This window comes from Chlamydotis macqueenii, chromosome 13 (genome assembly GCF_036417535.1).
Source record: "Chlamydotis macqueenii isolate bChlMac1 chromosome 13, bChlMac1.mat, whole genome shotgun sequence".
Classification (NCBI taxonomy): Eukaryota; Metazoa; Chordata; class Aves; order Otidiformes; family Otididae; genus Chlamydotis; species Chlamydotis macqueenii.
The window spans coordinates 14,057,804-14,078,643 of NC_141568.1; the positions used below are offsets into that span (position 1 = coordinate 14,057,804).

Consider the following 20,840-nt stretch of genomic DNA (forward strand, 5'->3'; position numbering starts at 1 on the left):
GGGCCGGGCAGGGCGCCGCCGCCGCCCTCCGTGCTGGGAGCGAGCGGCCGCCGCGGGAGCGCGCCCGGCGGGAGGATGCGCGGGGGGCGAGGCGGGGCGGCGGCGGCGGCGGCCCCCTCCGCCGGCAGGTAAGGGCAGCGCGGGGCGCTCCCCGGGCCCTCTCCCCGGGGCCGCGGCCTTGGCCCGGGATGTTGTGCCGGGTGCGGCCGGGAAGGGGCCTGGGGGGCTCGGCAGCACTTTTGTGTGGGCCAGTGCCCTGGGGTGAGGGGAGGGAGGGAGGAAGGGAGGGACCTGCCCCGTTCGGCCCCCTGAGGTGTGGTGAGGTGAGGCGAGGCGAAGTGAGGTGAGGCCTGGCCTGCCCTGCCCTGCCTGGTCCGGTGAGGTGAGGTGGGGCCTGCCCGGCCCAGCCCGGTGAGGTGAGAGCCAGCCCGGCCCAGCCCCGTGAGGGACCCAGGCACAAAGAGCAGTTTCGCAGGCCACACACAGAGCACCGTGGACCGTGCTAGAGCCACCCCCGAGGCTGCCGTGGCCCTGCCCCAAGCTTTGCAGCACGGTGGTAGCGTGAGGGCCGTTTTGGTTTCCCACAATTTTCCAGCCGCCGCTGTCTCCGGCGCGGTCTGCAGTGCTGCCTTGGACCCCGGGCCGCACCTGCGGGAAGCCGTGTGCCAGGCACGGGGCCTTTGCCGTTGCGCATCCGGACCAGGAAGGACTGAGCGCTGCGCTGGCCTTGAGGTGTGGTGAGAGTTACTCGAGGCTTTGGACTCACGGGTTATTGCCCAGGCTGCTTGCACGGGATTGAAAGCACGTTTAGTCAAGAAAGCACGTCTGTCCCTTTGGTGTCAACGCATGAACCACGTGCACGTATGAACGGTTGCATACAGAGCTTTGGGTAGGTGCTAGAAGGCTGGGTGAACAGTTTGACAGGAAAAAAATGACTTAACGTGGGAGGTGACCTCCAGCTTCTCAGGGTGGTCCGGTGAAGTTCCCCCAGCTGTGTTCCTGCAGAGACCTTGCTGGCTTCCAGAGTGATGCCCACAGTCTCTACTAGCACTTCGGTCACCTCTGCTGGGGTTCTTGCAGAGCTGACAGTTCTGGGGCAGTGTCTGTTTTCACAGGAGGTCTCTGCAGTGCATTAATGTCACAGGTGTAAGACCTCTGCTGCAAAGTGAAAATCTAAGTAGTTCCTGTGTAGCCTTTTGTCAAAGATTCTCATGCAACCTGAAGATCCATGAGGATGTCACAACCAGTAACAACTTTATTACTTGTATAGCGCTTGTTACTTGTCTTTACTCTCTTTGCTGACTCAAGAGCAATGACCAACTGGATGAAAACAGTGCGCCTGTTGCTCATGTGCTCCTCCACCACGTGCCTCACCTTCCTTGGAACCAAAGTGGAAGTTTTTAGGATGAGCTGGAGAAGCATGAATTGCTTTTTCTTTTTCTGCAGAGCCAGTGTCACCCTGACTGACCAGCATCTTTTTGGACACAGAGTGTTTTTCTTTTACTACCTTTGGCTGTCTGTAATGGTCCACAGTGGTTTCTGGGCACTGTAGTCCTTGACTGTACTATTTAGTTTTTGAGACTTCTGCCTTCTGAACTCCCTGACTACTTCAATGTGGAATTGAATTGTATCCTGTAGGAATCGTCAGGTTTTCCGTTGCACTGGGTCACATGAATGCTTGGTGCTGTATATTCCAAAAAAGTCAAACAGCTGCTTTCTATGGCTGTAGGATGGGACTTCAAACTCACCATGAGGTTCAGCAAAAATGGAAACATTTTGTGGCCACAAAAATGAATGGCAGCTAGCAACAAGATTAAAGATCTTTAAGTGCTTGTGTCTGAAAACCTAAGTTTGGGATGATGTTGCAGGCATTGCTTATTTCATCTCTCTAAAAAGGAGCTTGGTCTGTATCTCCTGGTATACGAGATACCTGTTTCAGTCTGGTTTTTCACTTCCAGGTTGAAGCCCTGCCTTTTGGTGTTTCCATGGGAGAGGTCTTAGAAAAGTGTTCATTCCCGTGTTTGATCACCGGAGATACCAATGCATGAGGGTTTTCCTTTTCTGAAAGATTGGCTTATAAAAGGCTTTTAATGATCTGTGTAACTAATTTGGTGAGACTTGTTTGAGGGTTTTAGACTCGCTGAGTCTTCGAGTCAATATGTAGAAATTGTACCTAATTCTAAGCTGCTCTTGGTCACAGTTTCAGACATTTCTTTCTCAGAGCTGTTTTCATGCTCTGCTGAATCTATTTTTTCACTAGTTTTCAGCTCAGCTACTTCTTGTGCTAGATGTGAGTTCGGCGTGTTCAGTGACCCTCAGTGGATTCTTGCCAAGTTCATACCTGGTCTCCCCTGACTCCTCCAAACAGCTAATGTCTACAGTATCCTGTGGTAAGGCATTTCACAATTTAGCAAAGTTCGGTGCAAGGAACAACATTCTTGAGATTGTTTTGACCCTGCTTTCTCTGAGCTCTGTTTCGTTTGTTCTTGCATTGAGGGAGATAGTGAAAAATTGGTTTTTTCTCCATCCCAAGCCACTCATGACACTCTTACCTTCTGTGGCATCTCTCCGTCATGGCTCTTCCAGACTGAGGAACCTTTGCTTGCTTAGATCATAGCTGTGTAGAGGTTGTGTGCTTTTGATCACCTTTGCCTGCATCATTTCCAGGTTTTTTTTTGTGTTTTTTTTTTTTTTTTTCCCCTCTCTTAGAGGAGAGGCATTAGAGCTTAGAGCTCCAGAGAACAGTACTCTAGGGGCTTTTGCGATGGCACAGTGCTGTTCTTCTGTGGTCTCTATTTGTTCTTCATAGGCTGTTAATTACAGCTGCCTCTCTCCTTAGCTGCAGCCTCATTTTGCACAGTGGGTTTTTACATTGCTTCCCCAGGGTGGCCTAGGCTGGAACGTCTCATCTGCCGGTGCTTGAGTGTGTCTGCCAGGTGTGTGCGCAGGAGGTGTACCCATATGTACCCCTTTTCAAAAGCTCTTGTTGAACCTGTTACAGCTCTTCCAGTGTCTGCTTTAGTGCCGCCTGTGCTGCGTATGCTCTGTGACTTGCCCTGTGCAAGGGCTGTGGTTTTGCTGCCCTTCAGCATCCACATCCGTCCCACTGTGACTGTCCTGACAAACCATGACTTCCCAGTTGGTGGAAGACTGGAGAGGGAATAAGAGGCTGCAGGTGCCTCTCGGGTGAGGGAAACGAAGCATGTCCTCTGGTCAGTGCCACTCTCTGCAGAGCCGCTGGCTGCAGTATTTGGGGAGGGGTCTCAAACCCTGCTGGGCCCTGTGACTGTGTGCAAGCCATGTCTTCATACCCTGAGAGCATGGCTGCCTTGCCAGAAGTTGTTGCTGCGGCCAGGTTGGCCAGTGCTTGATTTGTTGTGGTACTACTGGTGAGCTGGTGTCCTTAAGTTCTCGTATCATCAGGAGCTGGTCTCCATGGAAGTAAAACGCTAGCTTTTGTGGGTTTGTGCCGACAGCCGCTAGTGACAGCAATGCGGCAGCACATTACGTTTTGGGAATAAGTGAGTTTAAAATTAATTCCACCTGACTGAGATTTTTTTTAAGAGGCAATTGGATGGGAAACAGAAAAAAGTAAAACTTAAAATAAGCAAGCGTTACAAAAATAGGCTTATCTGAGTAGCAGGAGTCTCCTGTTGCACGTGTGAAGCGCTACAGTGTGGTCTTAGTAGCATTTTCAAAGAATTCAACTTTTTCTGAACTTTTGACGTTGTTGAGCACGTCTGTGCGACCTGGTGCTAGCAGCACACGCTCACCTTGCCTCTGTTTCCCCTTGCTCAGTCTGTGTCTGTTCAAAAGAAGATGATGCTCTTTTTTGCTGCAAGTAGTTTTTCTTCTTCCCGCCTGTAAACTGCCAAGTACAGGTGCGAGGAGACTTGAACAGTTATAGTTACTGTCCATCCAGTTGCAAGATTTTATTTTTGTTTGCATCATTTATAGAAAACAAGCCTGAATACAAGCTATTGTTCCTGCCAGTAAATAACCCTTTTGCATAGAACAGTGAATATTTTCAAGATCCTTTTGATACCATCCTTATATGAGTGTTCTGCTAAATGTCAGATAAAAAGGAGTTAATTCAAACGAACTTTGTTCATCTTTATAAAGAAAGACAATGAACATATCCCTGCAAACCTAACATCACACAGAACAAGCGAAAAACATGCAGAATTAATTCAGTAAATATTTGATCAGGTGTTTTGTAGCACCTGTAAACATTTGTTTATGGTTTGCAAAATAAATACTCACAAGTGCTGCTGTTTCTGTTTCCTGGTTTAGTATGTATACCACACAAACACCTAGAAATTCAGTCAGGGTTGCGGTTTTGTCATGCTGGTCGGTGTTAGCACCCCCAGACTAACAAAATCCTGATAGCATTTTGCAGTGTGGGTAGTTTGACTTGCGTGCTGGCACTTCCTGATGCTGAGTTGGGATTTGCTTTCACACGTTCTAACTTAGCATGAGTATTTTCGGATGGGGAGATGTGTGACTCTTTCCAAAACGGATCATGATTCTTGTTGCTTGTTGGGGTTTTTTTCCAAAGGTGTTGGTACCAGTTCTCTTTGCAACATGGTCTTTGCTTTTTCATGTAAGCTTCTAAAGAAAACTGAATTTGTCATGTTTATAAAATTAAGAAAGCTTTTTCTTTCTTAAAAAGATCATTCAGAAAAGGTCAGCAGTGGGTGTCGTAGATAAGAATTTTAAAAGGCACAGAATGAAGGCCAGATCGTAGGTTGTTGCGGTGTGAAAGATTGAGACAACTCCTGACATCTCTCCTCAAAGTTAGTGCTCAAATGAATGCTAAAGGCAATTCAGCCAGTTGTTGGCAGAAGCAGTTCTAAGACAAACTGGTGAGTAGGGATCTGAAGGGATTAATTTACCAGGAATTACATAAAAGAACAAAAGAAGTGTGACTTAACCAAATGTTTGTCTGTAGGGAATATAATAATTGTGTGCAAAACCCTGCACTCCTGGAGATTAAATGGCATGGGCAAGGAGGAGATATTTTTAACTGTCACGAGTCAAGTAAAACTTTTAACAACCACAATGGACGTAGGGAGCGCCCTTTTCCTTTCTGAAAGCAGTTTCCTATCTGCTTAAACACTGACATTTTGTCTCCTTGTAGCCTCCTCCTCCCCAGGCTAAACAAGCTCTGTGAATCCAGGCTTTCCCCATAATATACACTTTCTAGATGTTCTCTGGAGTGGCTGAGCTATGTGCCATAAAATTGTTAAGCTCCAAGTAGTTGTTTTCAGTTTGTGCATTTAATTTGGGAGAAAGATTTACGTGTCCAAAAGCTTGCCTATTATTTCCAGCTATCTCAGTCGGTCTAATAAAAGATATTACCTCATCTCACAAACCTTTATCTAATTTAGAGACTTACATCACCACAACTACGGCAGCGCTGCTTTCACTGCCGGTGCAATAGATTCTATGTCCTGTCTCCTTGACGCTTCCTGTCACTCCCGCTTTGTGCCTCACCGTCTCTGGTTTGTCCTGGCCTGCTTGTGTGTGTTTCTGTACATGCGTCCTGAGTTTTGAAGCTCAGGAGATGCTCATGTCTTTGTCAAACTGCTTTCTTAACATTCTTCTGCAGTAGGATTGTTTGACTTATCCCTTAATACTGTTTCTCTAAAGACTGCAAGTTTTTGGGGGTTTGTTTTTTGTTTTATTTCATGAGGCTTTTTGAAAATTTTCAATGCCATATGAAGGATAGAAGCCAGCAGTCAGGCTAGATGGATTTGATGTCAAAGTGTGCCTTTTGTTGATACTGACTTGTAACTTTTCACCTTTTAGGAGCTGTGGATGGAACGGAAAGCTGAGGAGCTGAACACTTTATTGAAGGCCTGCGTGTAGACCCTGATGCTTGAATGAATGCAGAATGAAAATGCTTCCAGGAGTGGGTGTGTTTGGAACTGGCAGCACCGCCCGAGTACTGGTACCTTTGCTGAGAGCAGAAGGCTTCTCTGTTGAAGCACTTTGGGGGAAGACCGAAGAAGAAGCCAAACAGCTGGCAGAGGAAATGAACATCTCCTTCTACACAAGTCGGACTGATGATGTCTTGCTGCACCAAGACGTAGATTTGGTTTGCATCAACATCCCTCCACCACTAACTCGGCAAATTGCTGTGAAGGCTCTAGGTACCTTTTTATCTTTAGAGTTGGACCACAAATTCATAGCTCGTTGACAGATTGAAATTTGAAGTGCATCCCAACACAATTCTGATTGCACCAGCATGCAAATGCAGTGCTAAAGATTTTGTGTGGAATTGATAGAGCCATCCGTGAGAAAAGTTACTTAGATTTTTTTATAAAAATACTGTTTATAATTGCATATAGCTTTGCAAATCTTCAACCAATTGGCCTAAAATATCCCATGTCTTCTTCAGACTGAACTTATGGTGGAGAGGTTTTAATAAAAATGAGCTGTTTCTGAGATGATGATGATAGGGTATAATTTTTTTATGCCCATTTAAAAAAAAAACCCAAACTCAGACAACTTAAGTTGGTTAATGCATTTAAAATCTTCTCACATTCTGCAATAGGAAACCAAGATTTGCCAAGACAGGAGGTGTGGGGGGAAGCTGAGGTGGGGGGGTTCTTCAGTTCTGCTGTCTGTTTTCCACACAAATAAAACCAAACTTAAAAGTTAAAAGCCTTTGAAAAAAAAATGTTTGCAAGTACTCAGTAGGTCTTCTGAGTTAGGACCTAAATGCTCTGCAGATGCTGCTTTCAGCCAGCGTGCTGTGACCCTGGCCACCACCTGGAGCTCTCTTTGGACACCCATGTCCGTAGCAGGCTGGTATGGTCCTGGGTGCAGACTTGGTGGAGGAATCCTTCCACCTGACACAGGAGGGCAGATGCTGGGGGAGGAGGAGATGTTGGGGACAGCAGGAGGAATCCACCAAGATGAACTGAGTGAAGGTGCCTGGGAGAGGAGGGATGACACCCCAGACTGGTTGTGCAGGGAGGTGGGAGCCAGCTGCCTGGGCATCCTGACATTTCTTAATTCTCCAGCCTGTGACTTTGTAGTGGTAATGTCCTCTCAGGTAGTACAGCGTGGGTGTGCATTTGCGTCTAATTCTGTAAATAACAAGTGTGATATTTTTATTGTGTTTACAGGAGATCTGCACAAGTTAATTTTAGGGTGGGTAGTATCTCAAACCATGTGAACCACGGTGGTTTGTTGTTCTTAGCCTCTTTCCTCTACAGTAATTTGTTTTGGAAGTAAACAACTCCCTGCACAAACATTTGCAATGCCACTTAGATATGCAGAGAGAGATTTGAGGCGCTTTTTTTTTCCCCTCTCTTTTTCTTTTTTACTTTGTTAGATTTGTTTGTTTACCTTGTTAGACTACTGTCCTTTGAATTTAAGGTATTCTAATTTTTGAATATTTGAACTGTAAGTTAGAATTTATCTCTTTAAATATGCTAAAAGTTCTTTTAAACACTTGTTAGGTAATAAGCGTTTCACTAATTGTTGCAGCTCTTGATCAAGTAGGCTAAAAGGAGAGGACTGAATCTTCTCTGGTGAATTATTAACTAAAATGAATTGAGATTCTTTCTTCAAAGGCTGAGAACCTGTAAGATGGCATTACCCAGAGGAGGAAAGGCCAATAAAGCTGGTGCAGAAGTACAGAGGTGATAGGTACGCTTGACTGCAAGTATAGATAAGTGGAACGCTGAAAAAGCTAGGGAAATGAGCAGATGAGGTAGTAAAGTGTGGTTTATTCTTCACTTCTGTCTGGGCCAAAATGTTCTCATCTGCAAACCGATGCAGACATCTCAGACCCAGTGTGATGCTGCCCTTGTCTTTCTGCTTTCTAGGCTCCTCGCAATGATATTTAGAGATCCACTACAAAGTGTGTGGTGACATGTTTTAAGCCAGTTTTGAACAGCTTGCTCTGATTGTGAAGGAACACAAAATCAGGGGAGGGCCAAAGATGGCAAGTACATTTTCTCTGAAAGTTGAGCTTGATACAGTGATGTTTATAATTGGAGAATCATTGGCTGCGAATTGTGTATCATATATTGGTGTTTACCAGCTGGAAGTCTGGGCTTTAGGAAAGATAAGATGTGGTGCAGTGATAATGGCCTTATGTGTTTTGTTTTGGTCGGGTTTTTTTGTTTGTTTTTAAAGAGCTTACACTTTTATTACGTATTTGTGTACTTTTTTTTGTAGTTACTTTTTAAAAAAAATAATAAAATATGCTTACATTACTATTTCTGGCAGAGAGGAGAGAGAGACCCAGTTTTTCCAGGCAGTGTAATTTGCTTGCGTAAGTTTCTTAATGACAGACATCCATAAACAAGCCTGGATGCAACTTTGGCACGGTGGGAACAAACTGGTAGCAGTGGATTGAGTTCATGAACCAGACAGAGCAGATCAAAGCCCAGAGGATAATTCCGATTAAAATCAGTGTAATCTTATGGTTTACCTCTACAACAGGCAAAGCAAGAAGCTATCCTAAAATTTGTGCTTCTTTTGATCTCAGAGGAACTAAATTAATTTCACAAAATGTCTGTGTTGTGGTTCATGTCCCACAGTTAAAATGCATCCATCTTTGCATGAGGTGAGCCCACAGCGGAGTTACCGGCTGGAGTGGAACATAAAACATGGGATGGTTGTGTGTGAGGTGAAGTTCCGGGAAGCAGAACACAAGAAGTCCTCAGAGTAAGATTTCTTCAGGATGCTAAAGATAATGCTGCTCCACGTATTGAGCCCAGCCGTCAAACGGATGGTTTGTGGAGTGGCTACAGAGGAACCTTGTACTTGTCTCTCTTGGTTTATACTGGTTGACTACATTGTTTAAGGCATCTTTCCAGCATAGAATATTTGACCTTCTGATTTTGTGGTGTCCCTACAAATTATAGCACATATATGTTAATTATGAAGGACTTTATCACTGCTTTGTGTTGTGAGAAATCAGATTTCCTGTTCTTGAAACAGGACGAGCAAGCATGCTATGAGTCCTCTTTGCATATTGTGCTTCCTGGCTCTGTCACAAGTAGCATGGATGGAGGTCTTTTCAAACCGTAGGCAAACAAGAAATGAAACGAAGGAGCGTGTTTTGGAATGAGCGTTCATTCATGCCAAAGCAAGTACATCTGAACAGCTTATTTAGTACATCTGAACAGGTTATTTAGGAAGAGTCCTCAGACACTCCCAGTTTTTTGTGGTGGACAAAGCAGTGGTCAGGTGTTCTTCAACAGCAGCCAGTTGTATGTCTTCCTAGGTGCAGCCTCAGGTATCTGACATTATTTGGGGGAGTAAAGAACTAGGGCTTGAGTTCAATGGACATATTTACATGGGATAAATAGATCTTAGTAGTTTGAGTCAACATTATAACTCCTGCAGAGAGAGGAAAGGCTGGGGACTTTAGCTGTTCATGGAAAGTGTTGGATGGGCAGCTGTGGCTGTGGTATCCAGGCAAAGAAACAACCAAAGAGGTGAAGTGGTAGCTGCCACGGTGAGAAGGCTGTCCCAGCCCAGCCCGCTCCTCGCACTGCCTGGGCAGGCTGCGTGGCACACCGCTGGTCCCCCCCTGACTGCGCTGCAGGGACACCTCTGTGCGTGGGTGCCCCTGCTTGTTGCGTTGGCTCACCTGCACATCCCACCCGGACATAGGGCAGCAGGACCTCTCACTGTCCAGGCTGCACAGCAGGCCCTCCTGGGCCATGAAAGACCTCCTTGGTGGAGCGGTGGGCAAGGTGTGGTCTCAGTGTCCTTGTGGCCTGCTGGTTTGCACCCAGCCTGAGGCAGAGAGGAGACCCCAGCTCACATGCACGTTGATTTGTGGAGAGAGCTGACTCTTTAAGGTTTGGGCTGCACTTCTCCCATCTGTTCATGAACACTCCCCTTCCCAGGACCCCATCAGGCTGCAGAGTCCCTTCCCCTTGCCCGTGCTGGCACCCTCCTTACCAGGAACAAGGAGTGGTGCTCGGGGGTCCTGGCAACTGCTGGGACCTGTTTCCATCCCCAGCTCCTGTCACGGCTGTGGGTAGCATCCACCAGGTAGCGTGAGAAAGCAATGAGTTTTCTGTGCTTGGATTTTATTAATCAGGACCGTAAAATACTTCACGTATGGCAAGTTTTGGATGTGGCAGCTGCAGGAGAAGCCAAGGCCTTGTTGCTGATGGACAGTGTGGATCTGACTAGAGACATTAAGATTCCTGTAGGAGAAAATAGTCCAGTTTATTCTGCTGTCCAATAGGTCTTGGCTTTTTTATTGCTTCCATAGGATGCAAATACACTTTAAATCTGGTATTTCATTGAGTGAAGCCATGAAGGCTATATTATATTCATGAGAGTTGAGACCTTTTTTAAATGTTAATTTATTTACTAAATCAGGAATTGGTTTGAAAATTCTTGGAATCTAGCCGGTGATTTTGCTCCTGAACACAGGAATAGATGGTTTGTTTAAGGACTGCTGGCAATGGTGGCGTTTTATTCTCTTTTCCCTCTGCCTTAAGATGCTTCAGCTAGCCTTGCAGAATATTGAACAGAGCGTTGTGCCTCATCTCAGCAGCAGGACTGGGTGTGGGAGAGTCAGAAATGGTCCCTGAAATAGGGGGTTGCCAGTGGGCTGGGGGTTGCAGAGGTGTTCGCAGGGAGTTTGACCTCACCCTTTGTTCTTAAAGCTTCTGTTGACTTGCATCATTTAGGGAATGTCTTTGGAAGAGACTACTGAAAATTGTAGACTTGTCATTTTCTGACTGGATTTTGCTTGTGTCTACAAGAAATACAGGTTCTGAGTTTTCTTTCGCTGTAGTTGTCTCCTGGCTGAGTTGTCCCCTGGGCTGCTCGGATGGCTCCTCAAGGGCTTGCTCAGTGCAGCTAGGAGGTGGAGTGCTGGGAACAGGAGCTGCAGTGGGGGATCTGGCTTCCCCTGTGTGTGAGAGACCGATTGAAGCGATTGTGCTGGAATCTTCTCATCGGGGAGTGGATTAAAACCTGTTCTGAGCAGGGAACACAGTCCAGACCTGGGTAAGGAGAAGCTTTGAGAGGTGCCTACCACCATGTGCGGTGGTTCCTGCAATTCTTAGGCAGAAACTGTGGTATGATGTGACTGACCTTCAGGTCTTGCATCACCAGTTCATGTCTGGAGACTTCTAGGTATACACCTGGTTGTTACATTTGAAAAATATTTAGATAGGTATTTTACCAGAACAGATGTATGTGGAAAAGTTAAGCCATGCCGTGAGAAATGGGTGAAGATGAGGAAGGAAGAGGGAATACCAGCAAAGCACTGAATGTAGGAATTTGGTTGGAGCTTGCGCTGGGATGCTGGTTTGTGTTACTTTTTTTCTGCTTCATGAATTATTGACTGCCCACATTGATTCAGGCTGAGCACACGACAGAGTGCATCAGTAGGAATAAAAACGCAGTGGGTCAGCTTGCGAGCGCAGCTCTCATGTGTAACTCAGTCACCTTTGCAGTCTGATTGTACCGGTAGGCTGTACGTGCAGACCAAAATGTTTTGCTTTGCAATTAGCCATCCTTTTAAAAAAAATCCACCTACCAGAACATTATTTCTAATTCTGTGTTCTGTACACAGGCCACTAAGTATCTTGCATGTCTCATTTCTATTAATCTATTTAAAATAATAAATTCAGAGTGATGGTGAAGTACAAAGTGAAAATCAAATCTCCCCTTCACTCACCTCTTTCCGTCATGTACCCTGCAGGCTTTTTTTTTTTTTCCTCTGGCTGTAAAGGCATTCAAATAATTTTATAGCTACAACAGGCAAATTGTGTCTTGTTTTGATGCCATGTGATGCCATTTGGCCATTTATCTTTCATGATGTAAAAATCCTCTCTTTATTTGGAGCCGCTCTCTGTGGGAGTTTGTCAGCTCTGCAACCGGAGCATCTTGGAAGCAGCTTTGAGTCTTGCTGCACTTGGCGTTCCTATTTTAGTTCCCAGACCTTTGCCTTTGAAATCGCAGCAGGAAAGCCTGACTCTTAAAAACACTATTTGTTGACAACCTTTGGGGTGTCTGAGCATGTTTTGATCATGTGTGCTATATATATATATATATGTATTTTTTTTTTTCTCCATTTGTGCTGCAGGAATAGGGAAGAATGTGATCTGTGAGAAAGCTGCTACCTCTGTGGATGCCTTCAGGATGGTCACAGCTGCCAGGTATTACCCCAAGCTGATGAGCATCGTTGGTAATGTTCTCCGTTTCTTACCCGCCTTTGTGAAGATGAAGCAGTTGATAGAAGAACACTACGTGGGCAATGTGATGATCTGCGACGTACGAGTTTATGGGGGAAGCCTGCTCAGCCACAAGTACAACTGGATCTGTGATGAGCTGATGGGAGGAGGTGGTCTGCATACAATGGGAACCTACATCATCGACCTCCTGACTCACCTCATCGGCAGGAGAGCAGAGAAGGTCCATGGTTTGCTCAAGACTTTTGTGAAGCAGAACACAGCTATAAGTGGGATCCGCCACGTCACTAGCGATGACTTCTGCTTTTTCCAGATGCTAATGAGCGAGGGTGTCTGTTGCACTGTGACTCTCAACTTCAACATGCCTGGATCATTCATCCATGAGGTCATGATTGTTGGGTCTACCGGTCGCCTCATAGCTCGCGGGACGGACTTGTATGGGCAGAAAAACACCGCGCTCCAAGAAGAACTACTGTTTACAGACTCTCTGACTGTCAACAAGGGCCTTTTGGATAAGGGGTTTAAAGACATACCCCTGCTTTACCTAAAAGGAATGGTGTACATGGTGCAAGCACTGCGGCAGTCTTTCCAAGACCAGGAAGACCGTCGGACATGGGATCATAAACCTGTCTCCATGGCAGCCTCTTTTGAAGATGGTCTGTACATGCAGAGTGTAGTAGAGGCCATCAAGAAATCCAGCAGGTCAGGGGAGTGGGAGGCTGTGGAGGTGATGACCGAGGAACCAGATGCCAATCAAAACCTCTGTGAGGCGCTTCAGAGAAATAACTTATGAACATTCCTGTTTGGGAGATAGGACAATTAACACTTCTGGCTGTAATGTAAAAAACCTCTCCGTTTTTAAGATGTGTAGATTCTTATTTAATAACCCAAGTTCCTTGGTTTTTTGAATGTGCAAAATATGTCATGTTCTGATAGAAACTGTTCTGATTTAAATTGTTGAAAGAATTTTAAATGTTTCCGTTTTTGCAAACATTTAATTTTGGTCTTGGGGACTGCTAGGAAAACTTGAATTGCCCTTTGCACTTGCAGCAGCTGAAGTGAAGCATGGGATCTCTGCCATTGCATGGCTTGGAAGTGGGGCACAACCCCTGTTGCACAGGTTGCTTATTTTAACTATTTTAACAGGAAAGCATGTAGAGCAAGACCAGGGAGTACCTGTTGTTCAGATGCCTTTTCCTTCTCTCTTGGAGACTGGTTAAGTTTTACTCCTCAGTTTGTAAAATTTTATAAAAGAGTTTAGTGATGTAACAGGGCTCTAAACTCCTATGGGACAAAAAGTAGAAGGAAGGGATTAAAGTTTGTAACATAAGGGTCAGCCTTTTGGCTTCCTGCACGTGACAAATTCCTTTCAAATTCATTTAAACTGATATTTTATTTAAATGATGCTATGAATTCTCTGACTGCGTCTTGGCAGGAAAATCTTCAGGAAGTCTGTGATGATTTATGCAATTCTTCTGTATTTGTACACATTATTCCTTCTAGTCAAGAGCCTGCCTGCATCCAGCCGCTTTTTTCCGTAAGCTCTGTGCCCGTCAGTTGTGTTTACAGCCTGGCAGCACCGGTGCCGTGACTGTGGGGCTACGTTCTCGTTTCTGTGACTGTTAATAAATGCCTCCCGGGGTCACAGGATTTCCAGTGTCGTGGGTAATGAAGTTGTACCGCATTAACCTGCTGGGGACCTGAAGATGGAAGTAAGGAGGTATTTCCTACCTCTTACAGCCCTCTTAACGTGCTGGCTGGGTAATTGTCACACTACAGCATCCTGATAGTTAAGAGAATGGGACTGAGCTGTCTGCTTGGGATCTCAAACCCTGGGTATCAACCCTCTGGCCCTGCCCACCGTCACACCCTCCTGCAGCTTGTGTCCAGTGGAGAGATCTGTTGGCAGATCATGGGTGGAAGTTCCTTCCGTTTGGGAAACGTTTCTGTCTGAGGCAGGTGTGCGGAAGGGATAATCCAGTTTTACTATGTTTATTTTGTGTACTTGAAAGCTTTTTTTTATATGTATTTCCCACTAAATTGTAACCCTGTGTATTTATATTAACATGCAAACTGCTGTTTCATAAGCTGGTCCTTCCTGAGAAGTATCTTGTTTTCTACAGAAATAAAAAGTTGTGTTTTTTGAGGGCATTCTTTATGAGGCTGTGTGCTTTGTCTTTGATTTGGTCAAGCTGAAACCATCCTCATAAATGTGAACAGAAGACTTGCAGCTGGGGCTCGGTACCTGGTGAGTCCTTTCCTATTTCTGTGCTCTTTTGCTGCCAGCTGGGCAGCTTGGGTGTAGAAGTAGGAGACAGCTCTGTGCTATCCTAGCAAGTGTCATCCATTTATCAGCAAGGGAAAGTAAGTCCCACTAGAAGATCTATTTCCCGCCTCTTTGCTGTTTCCTTCAGATTACAGCTGTTGAGTAGCTGGTTTTGGAGATCCTCTTGCCTATCTTGGACTTACCCTGTCCACTTTTGTGGTTAGTCTTTATTTTTCTGCCTGACTCATTGTAGAAATCGCTGGAAGACACTAAGAAGCAAAATCCCCATAGTACTGATGGGACCTCTTTAATTGCTCAGTGTGTAAATCAGATCTGTACTTTACTGTTGGGTGTTTACTTCCAACACATTAAAACTCTGACAGAAACAAGTCTACTGCCATGCTGTTTTAAGGGCAAGGAGCGTGGCTGCTCCTGTGCTCTGCGCAGTCTCATCTCTAGCGTGAGCTGGATGGAGAAAACAAATGGTTGAAATTCATTCAGTGTTCCTAGGTGGAGCAGTGAGAGCTGCATCTCTGCAAGCCTCCTTTCCAGGCAGAGGGCGGGTGTTCCTGCCATAGCTCTGAGCATCTCCTGTCTGTGTGCTATGGAAAGCAGGTGAGATAATGTCTCCTGAGCTCACCTGGAAGTCATTGCCTTTGTTCAGACAGAACAGCTCTGGCTTCCTTCATGCCTGTTTTGGGTCTGTTTTGAAGCTGTCCTGTTTGAACTGAGAACCTTCCTTTGTGTCTTTGTCAGTATGACTGTACTGGGCACAAAATCCATAAGTACAACTTCTACAGGAGCAGAAAAGCACAAAACATCTCCAGACAGACCCAAATGATCGCAGCAGAGGAAGGAGGGTGCCCAGACTCCTGGGTGCGTGTACAGAGGTGAAATGAGCTTCTGGTAGGCTGGCTGCAGCCTCCAGCTGCCCTGCACAGGCAGAGTGGGATGGCAGCCAAAGGAGCGCTCCTTTGGATGAGGCGGATCCATATCGTGAAGTCTGGATCTCCCTGTGCAATCCCTGTTTGTCTGACGCGGATGCGGTGGGAGCACCTCCTGGTTAGCGCTGCTGGCAGGGGGGGACCAGGCCACGCTCTGCTGTCTGCCAGGCTGAAAGGCAGCACTGCACCGTCCCCTGCGCAGGCTGAGCTCCAGTGGCCGGTCTCCAGGCTGGTCCCTGGCCTCCTGCTTTTCACACATGAGGAAGGAATGACAGCACATGCAACCTAAGGCCAAGTGACATGCAGGTGTATTTTATAATGATTTTTTTTTTCAGGGAAATCAAGTTATCTGCAACCAGGAAAAAAAAAAAAACCAAAAACCCACAGCTGTTTGTGTGAGCCAGGTGATGATCACCACCCTGCTGTACAAGCCAAACGAGGCAGAAAGCCATGTGGCTATACTGAGGAAAGAGCCGTGACACTGGGTGAGCTGCGTATCTGAGCATCCTATCAATATCAACCTGCATGGATTTGTCACCCACTCCCAGGATCTCCGGAGCGCTGCTGGCTCAGGTACCTGCAAGAGGAGAGAGTGCATCAACAGCCCAGCCACCTCCTCAGAGACAGGCTGAGTATCTGCACCAGCAGGATGGCAGGTCCCAGCAGCGTGAGTGGGACGGCTGCTCTGGGTCTCCAGCCTGATCTCCAGCTTGGAGCAGGACTGTCTCCAGCTTGGAGCAGGACTGTCACCAGCTCCAGCTCAGGCTGGCCATGGCTTTGTCCTGCCAAATCTTGGAAAACAACTCTGGAACCTGGAGATGCTGGACTCAACTGAAGAGTGCTATCCTAAGGGGAAAGGTCCTGCTCTTTTTGGCTGGGCCACCTCAGAGCTTCAAGAAAAAACCTAAGGGCAGAGCTGCTGCAAATGGTGACCCAGAGACATCCAAGCCGCTTCTCTAAAAGCTAGAGGCAAGGGCAGAAGAAACAGGATAAGGTGACAAAACCCACACAGGCAAAGGCAAAGCCTCCATTTCTAGGTGGATGAGCTATGGGGACCAGCAGGTCTCTCTTTGGTCACTGGCAGGACAAGGCCAGCTCACTGGGGAACCGAGGAACCAAGTAAACCTTGTTGGAGCTCACCCTTCAGCTGTGGAGCAGTTGCCCTCCCGGGGGCTGCAGGAACCTGGCTTGGCTGTGCCCGCTCTGGGACTTCTTTTACTGATGGGTGAATCAGCTCTGGCATGTCAAAGTTGATGTACTGGTACAAGAGCTGCAGGCGCGGCCGTTTTCCTGGAGAGGTACAAGAAGAGCCCAACGCTGACACTCACTTCCCTGCCAGGGCTTTGCTATAGCTCACAGGCTGCAGCAGTCCTGGGAGGAAAGGAAGAATATTACCCCTGCCGGAAGGGGAACCATGCCCTTGAGCTGAGACTGCCTGGTGGGATAAAAGCCAAGGATACACAGACACATCCCAGAGGCAAAAGAGCAGCTGGAGGGAAGAGCCACAGCGAGCCTGCCTGGGAATCACAGTGCCTCACTGAAAACTCACCAGTGGCAGAGCCCCCATAATCACCTCATCCAGGGGGACACTGCCAGGTCTGGGAGAAGCAGAAGGGCTGGGGAGCACCCTGTTGTACTACTGATCCAGCCTTAGACCAGCATCATTCTGGAGACAAGTCAGCTAAAGCACACGCCAAGCTTGTGCCAGCCCAGCCCAGCTTGTGTGGCTGCAGCCACCAGCTTCTCCCACCGACCGTACCTTTGGACCTGGCCCCTCTGGGGGGGCGCAGGCTTCTCACACATCTGTTTTTCTTCCTTTTCGTCTGCTGCTTGGCAGAGAGGCCAGCATCGCCTCGGAGGGTGCCCGGCTCCTCAGCGGTGGGATGTGCCCTCTGGAAATCAGAGTGCTGCAACAGGAGCGCTTGCGAGTTGACCCTGTGGGACAGAAACCAGCTGTGGGGTACGGCCAGCGTGGGGTCTGGCTGCAGCAGAACATGGAGCCCTGCGGCACCTTGGGGGGCTCCATGCCCTGGCACAGGAGCTGTGTCCAAGTGCAGCCCTCACCCTTTGTCTGTGCCCATCCTATGGCACAGCCGTGCCTGGGGCAGTGGGCGCGTCACTGCTCCTGCCCTGGCCGCGCTGGGTCACCTCCCTGGCTGGACCCGGACATGGCTGGTGGCCACTGACTGTGGCTGATGGATGGCTCCAGGCTACTGCATTGCCACAGGTGCCATTTCCCTTTCCATCATGAGCCCCATGACTCCCTGGGCTTCTCCCTTTCCACACTTCTCTGGTTTATCTGCTCTTTTAAACTCTTAGCAGCTCGCAAAATTGCTGCAAACTGAGCTCCTTGGTTCTCAACAAAATAAAAAACAAAGCAGAATGATGTCCAACCACAAATCCTGGATAATAATATCTTCCATCCCAAATTCATCCCTTCCTCCCAACCTTGTTTCACCCTTGTGCAACGCAGCCCACCCAGGGCAGAGCCAGGTCTCACTGGCAGCTGCTCCTCACACGATGATCCTGGCCATGTTGCAGCACAAAGCTGCCTTGTGAAGGAGATGTGGCGACTTACTTTGCCTCCTTAGGTTTGAAACCGTAGGCTAGCAGCCAGGCCGGCAGTGCGGTGACACAGCCAAGATCTGCCAGCTCCGGGAAGAGCTCTTTGTTCTTCTCCATCTCCTCCTGGTACAGCTTGGTGTGGACAAGGACGCCTCTCCCATCCTCAGACCACTGCGGCAGACATGGGGACAGCACTGACGGACGATGGTCCCATCCTGCCAGTCCCTGCGCTTGCTTTCCTCGGGCTCTGGCGTGGATGACCCTGCCACCGTAGCTCAGACCTCTTCCTGGCCATTAATAACCACTGGGATTTAGGGTTTTACACCCAATGTGGCCCCAAGGTGTTGGAGGTGAGTCCAGCTGTCTGGTGAGTGGGAGCAACCTGTGTTGCTGCAGTGGCTGTGGTGGGTGGGACCGTGAGGCTGGGTGGCCCTGAGTCCTGCTGGCCCTCCTGGGCCTCTGGTTGCCACCTTACACCTCCATCACCCACTGTGGCATTGCCAGGCCCTGGGAAGCAGCTGAGGACACCCTCAGGCATGCTACCAGAGCAGAAAACAGCTCTACAAGATGTCAGCTGGAAATTATTCAGCTGCCATTTCATGCAGTTTAACTAGAAGCTCACAGATAAATATTTGGGCTAATTTACTCAGTTTGAAAAAAACTTGGGAGTAACATCATGTCTTTTGCTTCTGGGGAGCAGACCCAGCCCCAGGGACATCCACCCTCTGCAGAAAGGAGCTTTTTCCATTCCTTTCCCCTCCCCAAATTTTGGCACACGTAGACACCCCCTGTTTGCACACAAGGCTCTCACGGGGGCAAGGTTCGCTTGTGGCACCGAGGGATGAAGCCCATGCTTAACACAACTCCCACGTCCAACACACCATCACCCTTCACCTCCAAAGCTTTGACATCTGGATTCTCCAGGGCTGCAGACAGCTGAGCGAGGATGTGCCCGGGCTCACAGCTGCCGTGCTGCCCCTCCTCGGGGCTCCTCACCAGGGCAGGCGGCTCCGGCACCGGGGCTGACATGGCAGATGCTCTAGGCCAGTGGCAGAGGCTGCCTGCAGACCAACATCTCCATGAGTGTTTGTTTGGCATGGGCTCTCACCCCAACTCGCGGTGCTCTGCCAGGCTGCTGTGAGTCCCCTCCACAGGGACGCAGGCACTGGCCGCCTCTCCCTGCCGAGCTGCCAGGGCAGCAGTTCCCCCTCCCAGCCCTGGGTCTGGGTGGTGGCTTTGAGGGGGCTCAGCTGTGCCCAGCACAAGGCCTCCACAAGCTGCTCCAAAGCAGCCATCCCTAGGAGCATTCCCAATACACCTGGGCACGCAGGGAGGTGAAAACTTGCCAGCGCTGAGCTCATCCATTAGCTCCCCATCTCCATCACCCCTCTTGTTAGTAAACATGTAACTGATCCCTTCCCTGCCCCACCCTGAGCTGCCAGAAGACCCCAACTGCCCCAGCACACCTTACACCTCTGCCTTGTACCTCCTTCAGGCCAACCATCGGCACCCAGCCCCTGGCCAAAGCCTGGGCATTGCCTCCCCTTCCACTGGGAACGAAGAGGGGCAGCCCCTACGCAGGTTTAGTACCTAATAAGGAGCATTACATTCTGATATATCATGGACTATCCCTTTCTGATAGAACCTCATTCCTGAATTCATTCCCAGTTTGCCTGTTAAACGGATGCCCAAACATGATTTCAGCATTTCCACTGACTGACCGCAACCCTGAGAGGCTGCAGGCACCGGTTACCCGCCCCGAGCATCTCACCGCCAGTCCCTGCACACGCCGGCTTCCCCGTCCAGCCACGAAACCTCCAGTGAAGCAGCCCCACGCCCACAAAGCAGCACGAGGAGGACTGGCACAGGCCACTGAAAGCTGCAAAAGCCAACTGCCAGTGTTTTAAGCCATGGTAACGGGATGAGCGGTGTCACTTCGAGCCTGTTCTCCCCATCTCTCCCCTTCAAGCCTCCCCCGGGCTCTGCTCTGGGGACGGTTTGGAGGCGTCAGTTGGGCAGGAGATTCCGGAAGACCGTTAACTCCCACGGGTGATGCACCAGCAACTGGTCACCCAGATCTGGGCTCTTGCGTAAGAAGGGAGGTGGAGAAACTGGAGAGGGCCCAGGGGATGCTCCTTGGCACCTGGGGAACACAGTGGAGCTGGGCTGACGGGGCTGGCCACGGTGGTCCTGGGGAGGGGTCACCAGGAGGTGGGGAACCTCCATCCTCAGGGACGGGCAGGGCTCTGTGGTGCATGGCTGTGGCTGCACCAGTCTGGGACTGGTGACTGCAACGGGGATGAGGGACCCCTCCTCACAGACGTGGCTGCACGGTCTACAAAGGCTGGCATCAAGCCCCATCCCTCAAACCAGCAGCCTGGAAAATGCCAGGATTTTGTTTGACTTTTGCACCCTGGAGCGTTCAGGAGCAGCTAACTGTAAGTGAAGAAGTGGTCTCTGTCTTCATCATACCGTGGAGGAGAAACAGGCTTTTGCACAGCCCCTTTATAAACACGATGGCATTTTATAGCCTGGAGAGAGTGATGTGGCCATCAAAAGGGTGCTTCAGCAGGTGAAGGCTGACCCCAGCACCCGTGTCTCCTCAGCTCAGCAATAAATGCCCTGACATTTGTTTAACCACCCAGATCCAGTGCAATGACACCGAGATGCACTGTTATGAGGGAGAAGTGTGGTTACGGGCAAACACCTCCACGCACATCGTGGTCTCCGGGTGCAGGGAACCTGGCTGCTGTGGTCATTCTGCTGCTTTTGGTTCAACCAAGGCAGAGGAGTCTTCTGTGCTCGGCCAGCAAACTATGGCCGTTCAGATTGATGGCCAGCAGGCTCTAAGTCAGATTTATCCTGGAAAATAAA

At 48.6% G+C, this 20,840-nt stretch overlaps 1 protein-coding gene across 2 annotated transcripts; it reads left to right on the top strand.

The window, feature by feature from the left end:
* On the top strand, positions 1-14,349 carry GFOD2 (Gfo/Idh/MocA-like oxidoreductase domain containing 2). Of its 2 annotated transcripts, none has more exons than XM_086758397.1 (3): positions 1-128; positions 5,812-6,155; positions 12,086-14,349. In XM_086758397.1, exons 2-3 carry the CDS (start codon positions 5,897-5,899, stop codon positions 12,982-12,984), a joined length of 1,158 nt encoding a protein of 385 aa, XP_086614523.1. In that variant the 5' UTR covers positions 1-128; positions 5,812-5,896; the 3' UTR covers positions 12,985-14,349. The 2 variants fall into 2 exon arrangements, with proteins under 2 accessions (XP_086614523.1, XP_086614524.1); XM_086758398.1 differs by lacking the exon at positions 1-128 and adding an exon at positions 2,341-2,390.
* The last annotated feature ends 6,491 nt before the right edge of the window (positions 14,350-20,840 follow it).

Excerpts from the sequence above, each read along its gene's own strand:
- GFOD2 (XM_086758397.1), top strand. The coding sequence starts at position 5,897 with ATGAAAATGCTTCCAGGAGTGGGTGTGTTTGGAACTGGCAGCACCGCC. Across the intron at positions 6,156-12,085 it reads AATTGCTGTGAAGGCTCTAG|GAATAGGGAAGAATGTGATC; the intron begins GTACCTTTTTAT and ends TTTGTGCTGCAG.